General features: G+C 33.5%; 1 protein-coding gene across 3 annotated transcripts in view; it reads left to right on the forward strand.

The window, feature by feature from the left end:
* NF1 (neurofibromin 1) overlaps window positions 1-15,008 on the forward strand; it is a 293,662-nt gene that overhangs the window by 88,162 nt on the left and 190,492 nt on the right. For all 3 annotated transcript variants that reach the window (XM_003797210.3, XM_023517507.1, XM_023517506.1), the window contains exons 9-12: window positions 347-520; window positions 860-982; window positions 1,202-1,276; window positions 6,780-6,911. In XM_003797210.3, coding sequence (XP_003797258.1) covers window positions 347-520; window positions 860-982; window positions 1,202-1,276; window positions 6,780-6,911 — 504 coding nt within the window. The remainder of the gene's footprint in view (window positions 1-346; window positions 521-859; window positions 983-1,201; window positions 1,277-6,779; window positions 6,912-15,008) is intronic.

Below are 15,008 nucleotides of genomic sequence, written 5' to 3' on the forward strand. Positions count from 1 at the left end.
CCTGCCAGAACACCTGGTTATTTTTTGGTTGTCATTATTGCTCAGCTCGAACCCACCAGCCTCGGTGTATATAGTCGGCACTCACTGAGCTACAGGCACCACCCAGGACTGCTTCTTATACTGCTTTAATAATTCAATAAAGCAAGCAGAGAACAGAGGCTGGTTTTTCGGATTTCAGAAACGTTTAAATGATAACTACTTCAATTATGAAATTGAAAACCACAAATATACGTTATTTATTCTTTATAGTATGAGTTTTAGAAGCTGTTGATTTGTTATTATATTATATAAATCTGAAATAGAAGAAATTTCATGTTAACTCAGTTGCTGTATTTAAATTCTGTAGAAGTTGTTTCTGGACAGTCTGCGCAAAGCACTTGCTGGTCATGGAGGAAGTAGGCAACTGACAGAAAGTGCTGCAATTGCCTGTGTTAAACTCTGTAAAGCCAGTACTTACATCAACTGGGAAGATAACTCTGTCATTTTCCTGCTAGTTCAGTCCATGGTGGTTGATCTCAAGGTAATTTGCTTATCATTTTTCTACTATAAACTTTAAGAAAACTAAAAGCAAAGTAACTTTCTAGTTTAAGTATTATGTCAGTGATCATTGCTAACACTAACGTTCTGAATCATCTTTGATAGATAAGAAGTTCATAGGACCTGCTTTTGTCATTACTGTGTTCATTAGCCTAGGTGGACAGAGAATATAAAGAAGACACAGAATTAGCCAGTTTTGTTAAGTTAGCATTGTGTACAGACTTGGGTATCTAGGTAATGTGTTGGTGTTAGTTTCATATTAGTAAAGAAATGCTGTATTGCTATTTAAAGGCTTTTGTTTTCTGTTGGCATTTTTTTATAGAATCTACTTTTTAATCCAAGTAAACCATTCTCAAGAGGTAGTCAGCCTGCAGATGTGGATCTGATGATTGACTGCCTTGTTTCTTGCTTTCGTATAAGTCCTCACAACAACCAGCACTTTAAGGTGAGAGCATTGGTTTTTATCCAACTGTGTTTACTGATGCTGTTATCCTTTATAAATGTAAAAAGGCTAGAGAGATACTCTTATCAATAGTTATCAATATTATATATTTGATGTTAGTTTCAAGACTTTGAAAATTTTATATTTTAAAAACTTTGCTGTTCTTTTTGTCTTCCTATGTGTTAGTGAATAATAATCTACTGCCTTTTCTTTCCTCTGTAGATCTGCCTGGCTCAGAATTCACCTTCTACATTTCACTATGTGTTGGTAAATTCGCTCCATCGAATCATCACCAATGTAAGTCCAAAAGGTATTGCTAAATTACTAAAAATTCTTTTTCTTTCTTTGTGTGTTTTTTTAAGGAAAATTTAGATGTTATAGGAACATTTCTCCCACGTGGTTATCTCTGGTAATTAAGACACATTTATATTTCTCATAGTCAGTCTTGACCCGAGGGACCTATTGAGAAAGCTGGAGTTGATAAGATTTTTTGGAAATACAAAGCCTAAAATATGTTATTTAAATAGGCATCTTTGAGAATAATGCCACTGAAAACATAATTTAATAATTTTAAATCATCATATATTACTTGAACACTCTTAGCTCTTTCACAGCATTTGATACATTAATTTGTTACCTTGCCATGTAAGTTAAAAGGTATAAAAGTTATGTTGCAGTCCAAAATCATCACTTTGTAGTCCATTTACAAAGTGATGAGACCATATCTGTACCTTTCAGTTCTCCTAGAACAAAATGAAACATTAACACACTTAAAAAGAGGCATTCACAAGATATAAAAACTTACCAGACAAAATAAGTTAGCTCATTAAAAGATACTTGCAAAACCTTCAGTTCTGATGTGGTTACCTTAAATAGAAAGATAGCAAAACCTTATCAGATTAGGACTGTAGATTTTTAAATTCTGTTCTAATTGTAAACATTACGAATGACCATGTTTTGAAGGTTGTCAGGTTTCTACAGTTCCACATTTATCATTGATAGACATTCACAATTATATGTAAATTCGATAACTTTTTCCTGTTTTCCTCCCATAAAAGGAGTGTTGATCATTATTTTAATTTTTTGAGATGAGGTCTCTCTCTCTCTCTACTCAGGTTGGTCTTGAACTGTTGAGCTCAAGCAATCCATCTTCCTGGGCCTCCCAGAGACCTAGGATTATAGGCATGAGCTACCACATCTAGCCAGGAGTGTTAATCATTGATAACTTAGTATATTTTCCTGTTTTTAATCAAATTCTATTTAAAACCATTGCTAGTGAGTTGAAAATGTCTCCTATTTGCCTTGAATATATTAAAATAAACGCTGCCCATATTTTATCAATTTCTGCAGTGGAAAAATAACTGCTGAAAGCTATTTAGTAAAACATTTAAAAGAGTTTTTCTCAACAGGGTGTTAGTAGCATTTTTGGAGAGCAGTTCTTTGTTGTGCCTTGTACATTGCAGGACAGTGAGCATTTCTGGACTACATTTCATTAAATGCCAGTTTTGCTCCATCCCTCTACCCCCAATCACTATAAATGATGAAAAATCTACCTGTCAGGTACAATGTGCACTACTCTGGTGACAGGTAACACTGGAAGCCTTGACTTCAGCATTGTACAATTCATGTATGTAACAGAAAAAGAAAACTTGTGCCATGTAAGTCTGTTGAATTAAAAATAAGCGGACAAACAAATGCCTGAGGCAATGATAACATCCCTTAGTTGAGGATCACTTGAGTTAAAATATAGATAGAAGTAACATTGAATTTTCTTTATTCCCAAAGGAAAAGTTTAATCAGTATGATTGTAAATAAGGTATGTTTGTATTAAAAACTTTTTAAAAAAATTATTGTACTTTTGCCAGTGTAATGAGCCAGGAGATTGTGGGTTCAGGGTTTACTTTTGAGGCCATCAAAAAAAAAAAAAATTACACAGGTTTATGTGTAATTCAGAAATATTATTGTTTCCTCTTTGTCTTATGTATTCCATTTATTAGAGTGGATAGTTTTTCATAAATGCTTAAAATTTGTATTTAATAAAGCCAAAAATATACTTTTTGATACTTTGTGGCTAGTTACTTTAATTGTGAAATATTTTTGTCTATAATTGAATATATAGAGCACTTTCAAGCATGGACTTGGCACTGCTGTAAGTGGCTGAGCTGCTTCTTTCTGGGTTTCAAGCATGCCTGGAGTGGTACTTCATGCATGCCTCAGTGTACTTGGTGGAAGTGGTTGTGCATCCTCCTATTCTCTAATGAGTACTGCATGTGTGAAGGGTGGAGTTTGTTTCAGAAGTGAAGTCAGTATGAAAATTGGTTTTTACAAAGAAAAGTGATATTGACTGATTTTAAATATTAAGCATCAGTAAGTGTTTAATGGAACAGCTTGAGAAGGAACATACTTATATTAGGTCAAAGCATCTTCTAAAATTATGCCTTAGCCAATGATACTTAATCATTATAGATTGGTTGGTAAGTTGTTTCTTTTTAGGGTTCTTCCTTTGTTTAGTTTGAGGTTAATAGACAATGAATCCGAAGTACTTTTGACTAAAAAGGACTATTTGTAAAGTAAATATGCAGATTTATGAGATTGACTGTTACACAATCTCACTGAAGACATTTATTATGGAAATATTTTATGTCTTGAAATCACATTAAATTTTTCTAAGAGGACTCCTGATCTTAAATTCATTCATAGTGTTAAAATTCCTTTTAAAATGATTTTTGGTTCAATGAACCTCATAAGTTCTCTTCTCCCAGGTTTTTTTTAGCCAGTTTACATTTAAAAAAATTACCACATTCTTAAATAATGGAAAAGTATTACTGATGAGTTTTGGAGGGTTTATGTAGAAGCAGTAATGGTTTTGGACTGTTACTTTACTTTTGTAAAACATACTCATACTCAGTTGATAAGTACTCTATTTAAGTCTAAAAACATTCCAGTGTTTCTTCTTAGGAAGTGTTAAAGTATATTTGAATTTTAATATAATGGAAGTTTTTAGCAGTTTCTAAAATGGTACTTAACACTGTCACCTTTTTTGCTATGCTATGCCATAAGAGTCACATTACAGTTTTAAGATCTGTGTCATATGCTCAATCTTTATATGCTTCCTTAAGATAGATATTAAATTAGATATATAACTGGGAAATTTAAAAAGTAATATACATATATGAGCCAGTTAACCATCACTGGTACATGCTGTAGGTGGTATAGTACTTTATTTCAGTTTTTTCCTTACGGCATTTTATTGTAGTTTACTTATGGATAGCTTATATATTGAGAATGAGATGGTCTCTTTCTACTGAGATGTTGTAGTTGAAGGGATTATTTCCAAGGCATTTGAAGGTTATTTAATATCTCGAGGAATTGCTACATAATTTGCTTATATTATTGCTGTTTGGCAATAAACAGTATTTTCAACAAAACAAAAGAATAAATATACTTTAATTGAATGGTTTTCAGAAAAGACATATTTTTTAACTGCTCAGAATACTAAAATTTTTCACTAACTACCAGGTGTCTATTTTTTAGTACCTTTTTGAAAATGTATCTTTTACTTTAAAATGAATGAATTAATGTATTATGAAAAACGAAAATTATTAAAATAACTAAATCTTAAGGCAAAAAGTTAATTTATAGGATACACCTGGTATCATAATACAGTTTCAAGAGCTATCAGAGGCTTGGCGCCTGTGGCTCAAGTGGCTGAGGCGCTAGCCACATACACCTAAGGTGGCGGGTTCAAATCCAGCATGGGCCTGCCAAACAACAATCATGGCTGCAACCCAAAAAAAGCCAGGTGTTGTGGTGGGCGCCTGTGGTCCCAGCTACTTGGGAGGCTGAGGCAGGAGACTCACTTGAGCCCAAGAGTTGGAGGTTGCTATGAGCTGTGAGCTGTGATGCCACGGGACTCGACCCAGGAAGATAGCTTGAGGCTCTGGCTCCAAAAAAAAAAAAAGCTATCAGAAATGACACTGTAATTTGGATAGGATGTTATATGGGATGTATTTCTCTTTATTAGTTTCTGACAAGATTTCATAAGGTCTTTAAAATGAGGAGAGCCCTTCACTCAATATACTTTGCAATTGTTTGTCTTTTTGTTACTTTAACCTGATGAATACAAGTTGTCTAATTTAGTAAATATAAGGAAATAGCATCAAGTTATATTATCTTAAACCATATAATATATTAAAATGTAAGGAAATCAAGTTTGTATTGGTTGCTTTGGGCAGATGAGATGATCAGATTGCACAAAGTATGTGGGATCATTTATAGTAACTAGCTTAAAGAGTTGAGGGAAAAGCATAAACATCCATGCTATTAAAAAAAAAAATATATATATATATATCCCCCCCATATATATATACACACACATTTCTTTCCTTAGCTTTGGGATCTCTTTCTGAGTGGAGTTCCGTATTCAAACTATGTATTGTATCACTGTCTTAACACAATACTTAAGTAAGTGAGGTGAAGGCTATGGTAACCAGTTTGAAGTAAGCATTCCAAATTGTATGTAAAATCAGCACATTGTACCCCATAAATTCATTAAGTACACAGTTAATGATTTAATAAAGAAATTGTTGAGTTTTAAAAATTCATACTAGGTATCAAAAATTGGTTTTTTATTTTACTTTCCAATAAATAGAGTGTGTAATCCATAGTTTTGGTTTAGGATAATATAACTTGATGCTAGTCAAACTATACTGAGAATTATAAAGACAGACATTAAGTGTTGAGATTTTAATTAGCTTAGTTTTGAATGAAAAAGAATCTAGGAATGTATAGCTATTAAAACCCTCTCATCTACTATTTGAATATATAGGATGTCCATAAAGTTCATGTTTGGACTATTTAAAATAACTATTTTATATTGTACACAAACTTTATGGACACTCTGTGTTGTTCTTCCAGATGTTTCTTAGACTATTATAAATTGGAAACATTTTAAGTTCTGTATTATGCATACTGTATGTATGTAGTGAAATTCATCCATTCATTTTTGTATTAATAGGCAAACTTTATAGAGTTAGTGATTTTCATAATTGTCATTTTTTTCCTAATATATCAGCTCATTGATTTTGAAGTAAAAGTTAGACACTTTCAAATAAAATAGACACTAAAAACTAGACATCAAAGCTGAACTGGTTAAACTTAAATAGAAAATATGTATATAAAATACTTAGCTAGGATTAGTTTGTCTTTGTTTATGGTGATTGTTAGTCTCTCATGTATTGTGCCATCTTTGCATATCAATTTAAGATTATAGATTTACTAATAGCTTTATCTCATTTGCAAATTTAATGTTGCAATTATTGTTGTTTGTAAGCATATAAGTAATGGTTTCCCACATATTCTTTCAATATTGTGTTGGACCACTGATCTCTTTTAAAGCTGTGATAATAGCATTCTTATCTGGGGGAAATGTTATATATGCATGTGTTTTACAAATGTGCAAAACATTAAACTTAAAAAACAAAAAGATTGGCTTATACAATGAACTCTAAGGACTTTGTTTTTCAAATTCAGTAGCTTATCAGTGAGAACAGAGAGTCTCACAGACATATGCTTGTGAAGTGGACAAATTGTCTTATGCTCATTATATTTTAAAATATAATATGTATGGGTTAGTATTTGAATTAAAGACACCATTTGAAGACTTTGGAAATCATGATGTTTGTTTGCATGATCTTAGAAAGTTTCTAACAAGAATAAAACAAAACCATAAGGGCAATCAGAGCATAAGAGTCATATAACTTTGTACTTTTTCTTCCTTATGGTCTTTTTTTTCCTCCAGTCTGCATTGGATTGGTGGCCTAAGATTGATGCCGTATATTGTCACTCAGTTGAACTTAGAAATATGTTTGGTGAAACACTGCATAAGGCAGTACAAGGCTGTGGAGCACACCCAGCAATACGAATGGCACCGGTAAGAGAACTTGTGAATTTTGGGTCTCACTTTCTTTCTATTACATTTTTAGTGTCTTTATCCCATTACTGCTGCTTTTATTAGAGAATCCAATGGGTCCTTCTTCTCCTGTAAATGTTGTACTATGTTGTATGAATACTAGTTAATTCAACATTGTTGAATACTAGTTAATGTTTGTTTTCTACTGTTTCAGTGAGTTGAACTTCTTTTTCTTAGAGAAAATTTTTCATAAAATGCTGATGAAGTCTTAATGAATATCACCTTTTCTTTTCAAAGTTTCTTCTTCCTCCAACTTATGACTAAAAATATTTTGATTAGCTTCTAACCTTCTGGGGATAAATAAGGGAAGCTGACTTCTAGGTTAAAGTGAATGTTACTAACAATGCACATTTTAGCTTTTTGGATGTTGAATATTACACATAGGAAATTAGGAATAAAATTTAGAATTTTTATTTAAAGTAAAAAAATTTCACATTTTAGCAAATATGCTTTCAGGGTTTAAAAATGGTAGGCACTTTGATATTGGAAGTTCAACTGTGTCTAAACTTAGTAAAAGAAGATTATTTTCAAATTAGGTATTCCAACATATTACTCTTAATGTGGAATTTAAAAACTCATATGGAGCTGGTTGTAGTGGCTCACGCCTATAAACGTAGCATTGTGGGGGGCTGAGACAGGAAGATCTCTTGAGCTCAGGCCTTCGAGACCAATGTGAGCAAGAGTGAGACCCCATCTCTGCTAAAAATAGAAAAATTAGCTGGGTGTTGTGGTGATCGCCTGTCATCCCAGCCACTCAGGAGGCTGAGGCAGGGGGATCACTTGAACCCAGGGGTTTGAAGTTGCTGTGAGCTAGGTTGACACCATAGCACTCTACCCTGGGCATCAGAGTGAGACTGTCTCAAGAAAAAAACCCAACAAAACCCCTGGATAAAAAAAAACTCACATGGAATCAACTTAAATAGATAATTATCACATCGTGTAAGTTGTTTCTTTGGTATTTATGTATAGCAAGAGTATATACATGGCAACTCTTGACATTGATTGGTGGTGCTTTGTCTTCTGCTTCTTATTTTCTGTTCTTATTGGCTGCTGTCGCTCACATGATCAGATGCCAACCAGTCACTGTTTTGCATGGCAGTGGGCTTCTGTGGTTGTAAGTATGACCCATTGTAACTACCTCAGAAAAGTCCTTAGTCAAAAAAGTTTCTTTGACTTTTCTGTGTATAGTTACTATTGTAGTCACATTTTGTCATTTCAAATGAAGATATAGCATGTCACCTGTTAGTTTCATCTGTTAAAACTGTCATTTCACACTTAGCAGATAATTTAAACAGCTTCCTCCCTGGCATGCTACCCTTTCTCTAAGTTCCTTTAGTCAATAAAATAGTTTGGTTTTATACAGTTGTGATTCACTCTCATTCACTTGTCAGTAATTGTTTCTAATGATTGTTCAGACGTTCGGATAGAGAATTTTTCTGTATCATGTGTTTTGGGATTATTTAGTGTAATAAATTATAGCCAAAAGATCATGGCGGTCAAAGATTATGCCAATGATACTTGATTAAATAAACTTTAAAGTACAAAGTTATTTTTTAGTTTACGTTCTTATGATGCTAAGTACTTTTTTAAAATAAGTTGAAAAAAATTCAACATAGGAATAAGTTAATTGTAAGCAAACATAAATATTAACTATTTAAATGTTATTTCACTAGATAACATTAAAAAATTTTTTAGAAAATTACTTGAAATTACTTAAAAATTATCTTTTGACCTATTTATACATTCTAAATATCTTCTGGGAAGTTAGAACTTCATTTAACTATTTCTTTTAAATTTACTACCTTTTCTTGTAAAACATTAATGGCCTCCAGTAATAGGAATTGGTGGAAGGTTAATTATTATTCACTTCCTATTTAACTTCTGTATTCAGTTTACCCACTGTTTTATGCATATGGACTGAAAAAAAAGAATCTAAATTATTTTGAAAAAGGGCAAAATCTAATTGGTAGTCTGAAGATATTGTCTATATCTACAAGTTATTTTACTTTGTAGCCCTACTATTAGCTGATTCTAAGTGCTATCAGAATCAGCTAATAAGTAGCTGATCATACTGATCATTTTTATCATACTGATCATTATTTTATAAAAGCTATAATTAGAGAGGATTTTCTTTTTTTTGGTCCCAGGACACCTGTGATAAAAATTTAATTTTTATTTCCAGTTCTCTGAAAGTACCAATATGTTTTTCAGAATCATTCTTAAGGTGTTTATATTTGCATATTTATATGTGAGTATGTATATATGAAATTGTGTGTGTGTGTATAATTTGTGCATAATGGTTAAAGGACAGATTTTTGGCTGATATTTTTGCCAGAGAAAATAATTAGCGAATTTAATGTGGAATAATTTTTTAGAATGAGCAAATCTTAGGGTAAATCTCCTCCTTTATTAACTTGGTGAGTTAATTGGCAAATAACAAATATGCCTAGCATAGTACTAATGCCAAGGAAGCTTATGAACTAAATAGACCCAGCATTTTTTCCCCTACAGAGATTCCAAGCAAAAGTAGTCTTAAAGCTTTTGCTTGAAAATGCCTAATGAAGAACTCAATACAGATGGCCATAAAATCTGGAAACACAGGCGAATTTGTCTAATAAATGATTTAGAGATAACATACATTACGTTAGAGTTTCTCAACTTTGGCACTGTTGACATTTTGGACTGGATACTTCTTTGTTGCAGAGGGCTGTTTTATGCTTTGTGAGATGTTTAGCCACATATCTGACCTCCACCCACTAGATGCCAGTAGTCCCTCTTTTCACACCCCAGAAGTCTCCAGACATTTTCTGGATGTCCCCTGGTGGAAAGAATTTCCACCAGTTGAGAACCACTGTGCATGTTCAGTGGATTGTCCCTTATTTGTATTGCCTCAGATGATTTGGGACTCTGATAAACCTGAGCCTTTAGCTTGCTGCAGAAGTAGCAACAAAGGAGTTCACTTTGTAAAAAAGTAAAACGATATCTGTGTTTCAAAGCTTTACGCCCACTTTGTATTTTGGAGACCAGATAAATATTGGAAAGAGCTGATTATTTGAAAATTTTCTCTTCAACCGAGATAGAGTCATATCCCTGTGACTTCCAGCCATCATTGATCCTCTTTGTTTTGGAGCTTTATGGGACACTTCTGATTCTTCTACAAGGTAGCCCTGCAAATATTTGAATAAAGTTCTTTACTTCTTAGGGTACTTTTTATATAATTTTAGCTTTGGAAGAGATTTTATTATTTCAGCTTTTCTTTAAAAGTGTGTGTGTGTATGTGTTTGGTTTTTTTTTTTTTTGTAGCTAAGGAAACTAAGAACCAAATAATGTTAATGAATTACAAATAGTTACAGGGTTAGACAGTAATCAATTAGAGTTAGTACTGAGGTTTCTTGACCTTCAGTCCAGTTTCTGTCAGCTTCTGTATTTTTTTTTTTTGTTTTTTTTCTGAGTGCTTGGGATTATTGACATTGTCCAGACAGATAGAAAATCCACCTGTGTCTCTTTTTTTTTTTTTTTAAAGAGACAGAGTCTCACTTTCTTACCCTCAGTAGAGTGCTGTGGCATCACAGCTCATAGCAACCTCCAGCTCCTGGGCTTAGGCGATTCTTCTGCCTCAGCCTCCTGAGCAGCTGGGACTATAGGCGCCCCCCACAACACCCAGCTATTTTTTTGTTGCAGTTCAGCCAGGGCTGGGTTTGAACCTACCACCAGCGGTATATTGAGCCACAGGCGCTGCCCCTGTCAGCTTCTTTAATTGTCTTCCCTTTTTAGCATGTTAGCTTGATGAAAATGAGGAACTTTGCCTGGCTGGTTCAACACTGAATCCCTAGTCCCCAGAAGAGCACCTGGCATTTTACTGGGCACTCAGTGCATATTTATTGAATGAACAAATGAAATTTTTATTTGACCAGTTTCAAAACCCTCCTTTGTCCAATTTGCTTTTCTTCTGGAAAGACCAACTTAACCTTTTTTTGAAGTTAAAACGACATACTTAGGTCAGATATTAGTGTTGCAGATGTGGTGTAGTAATTGATAAAACCTATCAACCTGCTGTGTTCAGATGCCATGTTTCTATTTATACTACCTAAGATTGTATTATTTTTTATATTTAAGTTTTAGTTATGTAAACTCTTAGGCCTTTTTTATGGAAACTTTGAACCATAGCTTTTCCTTCTTTGTACTCTTGTATTATTTTTTAAAATTTGAAATGTTTGTCTCATTATTTGTACTAATCATTTACTATTTCAAAACTAAGATCTGCTTTCATAAAATTCAAGTGTGTCAATAATAGAGTTTAGAAGTTTTCACAATGATTTCTGAACATTTTCATCTTAAAGTGGATTCTTTTTCAGCAAGTACTTCTTGCACACCTGTAATTCAGGTCATTTGTTCTTAGTCATGTTAACGTGGTTCAAGCCCTTCTAAGATACTTGAAGACTCTGGTTCATGAATTTCTTCCCAGGCATGACTGCCTCTCTACTTTGGCCAGATCATATATACCACCTTGGAGTCCTAATAATATCTGCAATATGGAAGATAAATTAATAAATGAGTAATTTTTTGGTTAAAATTCTAATTAAGAAATAAATTTCTTCTTAGCAAGTTGTTCCTGACTATATACATATATCCCACTAATTGTTCTGAAATTAAAAGGTGTAAATTTTAAGTAAATTTATTAAGTGAATTTTTCGGGTCTTACGTTTCATATTCAATAGCCATGCTAGAACAAAATTTGCACACTGATACCTGAGATTTACGATGACATAATTAAACTAATACAATCATACCCTGCTTAAAGACAGGGATACATTCTAACAAGTGCACCTCTAGGTTATTTCATCATCATGCAACCATCATAGAATGTTCTTTCACAAACCTAGATGGTGTGGCTGCTCTACACCTAGGCTGTATGGTATAGCCTATTGCTTCTGTGCTACAAACCTGTACAGCTTGTTACTATACTGAATATTGTAGGCAGTGGTAACATAATGGTAAGTATTTGTGTATCTAAACATAAAAAAATAGCGTTTAAAGGATAAAAACTAGTACACCTGTGTAAGGCACTTACTGTAAATTAAAGCTTGCAGAAGTGCAAGATGCGTGCTCTGTGAGTCAGTGAGTGAGTGAGTGGTGAGTGAATGGAAGGCCTAGGACATTGCTGTGGACTATTGTAGGCTTTTTATAAATGCTATACACTTAGAATACACTAAATTTATAAAAAATTTTCTTTCTTCAGTAATAAATTCATGCTAACTTACTGTAATGTTTTAACTTTAAAATTTTTTTTAAATTTTTGACTTTTGTAAAAAGCACTTAGCTTATTACACGTTTTATAACTACAAAAATATTTTTCTTGGCCATCCTCTGTGGCTCTCTTATGTAATCTAGCTCTGTGGGAGCCCAAAGTGGGAGGATTGGTTGAGGCCAGGAATTTGAGACCAGCCTGGGCAAAAGAGGGAGATAGCATCTGTCCAAAAAAATTAAAAAATTAGCTGGGTATGGTGTTGTGTGCCTGTAGTCCCAGCTACATGAGAGGCCAAGGTGGGAGGATTGCTTGTGCCCAGGACTTTCAAACTGTAGTGAGCTATGTTAACAGCATTGTACTCTAGCCCAGGCAACAGCATTAAGGTACTGTCTCAAAAAAAAAAAAAAAAAAGAAAGAAAGAAAACCAAAACTATTTTTCTTTATATTGGTATTCTATAAGCTTTTTCCAAGTGGTTTGTAATCTTCTTTTTCTTTTTGTTTTTTACTTTTTTCAAATTTTTGTTCAAAACTACTAAGACATATGCACATTAGCCTAGGCGAACACAAGGTTAGGATCATCATGACCTTGTGACATGGCTGTCTTCCCTTCAAATCTTACCCCACTGGAAGGTCTTGAGGGATTAAAACAGAGCTGTCTGTAACAATGCCTTCTTCTGAAGGACCTATGTGAGTGAGACTACTTTACAGTTAACTTTAGTTTACAAAAAATTTTCTTTTAGAGGCAGAGTCTCACTTTGTCACTCTTGGTAGAGTGCTGTGGCATCATAGCTCACAGCAACCTCCAGCTCTTGGCCTTAGGTGATTCTCTTGCCTCAGCCTCCTGAGTAGCTGGGACTACAGGCCCCCGCCACAATGCCTGGCTATTTTTTGTTGCAGTTTGGCCAAGGCCAGGTTCAAACTCGCCACCCTCGGTATATGGGGCTGGCACCCTACCCACTGAGCCGCAGGTACTGCCCAGTTAACTTTTCTTTTAATAAGTAGAGGTACACTCTGGAATAATAAAAAGTATAGTATAGTGAATACATAAGCCAGTAACATAATTGTTTTTATCATTATCAAGTATCATATGCTGTGCATAATTGTATGTACTGTACTTTTATATGACTGGCAATGCATTAGGTTTATTCACACCAGCATCAACACAAATACATGAGTAGTGCATTGTGTGAAGGTGTTACAATGGCTGTGACATCACTAGGCAAGAGGTATTTAACTTGGAATCTTAGGAGACCACCACCTTTGCATATGTGGTCTGTCATTGACTGAAGTGTCCTTATGTGGCAGGTGGTTCTGTTTACCTTTTTGGAAGTGATGACTAAATAAAAGGTAATTCTTATATCTGCTAATCATTCTCTGATCTTATCTTCCTATGCAATGACTGCATCAAGGAAGAAGAGTTTGTTACACTTTGTTAAATACGTCATAGCAAATTACTTGTTCAATGAAAATTTCCCTTTGATCCAGGTGAAATACTTCAAATTAAAATGATAAAAAAAAATAGTTTCATGAGAACACTAAAACCAAAATTTCATTAAATACATTCAGTAACGTATTTTCCTTACAAATATAAAAGCAAATAACATTTGTAAGTTTCGTTGTCTTCTGAAGTGACATTCTTAAGTATAAATGTGTACATTAAATAGCTGTTCTTCCCCTTTGAGGATCAAAAACCTTTAGTTTTTTTCTTCTTGAATGTAATAACAAATGCATTCCCCACACTTAAGCGTTGACAATAGTTGATATGTGTTGTAGATATGCTGCTCCAGTTTTTAACTTTAAATGACAGCTCTTTGCTTGGACATTTTTAGTATGGGTGCGTAGATGCTATATAGTCTTCTATCTCTATATTTGCATATATGCCCATATAAATGTATCCATTTCAAAAGTAGAGATGTTTGTGTGTTTTTAAAGGAAAAGAGATTTTGTAAGACTAGAAAGGTAATATTAGATTTAGCATATAATGTTAAGTTTTTAGCAACATATATAATTATTTTAGTTCATCATAGTATCTCTGTATTTGAAACATTTCCCATTTGTATCATTTCCCATGATTTAGTCTTTCTGAAAGAGTTCTCTGTTTCATGAATGTTCTTCAGGTAAAATGCATGCATTCTGTAACTTGAGAAGATGGAATGCCACTAAAAGAAAAAGCAAAATTTATAATTAAACAGTTAAATACAGAGATTGCCTACATAATACATATTTCATCGATTCTAAGAAGCACTTATTTTGACTCTTCTCTTGAAATTTCTCTGAAATTAGGGGTGTGTCTTTGTATGGCATTATACACTTGGTAGTGGGTTTTTCATTCTTTTTGGGACATCAAACGATACATCTTACAATGTTGAGTATATGAAATATATGTACATATTTCTGGGAAATAAGTGTTTGTTTAATGAGTTGCTCAGTATATTTATTTGGATAGGACAAATGTTTTTTCTTTAGGTTTTGATATTTTGTAAAATTGTTTGTTACATGTTTTTTATGAAAGTATAGTATAGTGAATACTCAGCACTCCCGGAGGCTGAGGAGTGTGGATTGCCAGAGCTTACAGGTTCGAAATCAGCCTGAGCCAGAGCAAGACCCCATCTCTGAAAATCTATACTTTAATAGATTTTTATTTTTATTTATTTATTTATTTATTTAAATTTTTTTTTATTGAATGATAACTATGTACATTAATGCACTTCTGGGGTACAGTGTAGGGTTTTCACATGCAATCTGAAATACTTCCATCAAACTGGTCAACACAGCCTTCATGTCATTTTCTCAGTTATTGCTTTAAAACG

Source organism: Otolemur garnettii, unplaced genomic scaffold (genome assembly GCF_000181295.1).
Source record: "Otolemur garnettii isolate 467f Iridium unplaced genomic scaffold, OtoGar3 scaffold00112, whole genome shotgun sequence".
Classification (NCBI taxonomy): Eukaryota; Metazoa; Chordata; class Mammalia; order Primates; family Galagidae; genus Otolemur; species Otolemur garnettii.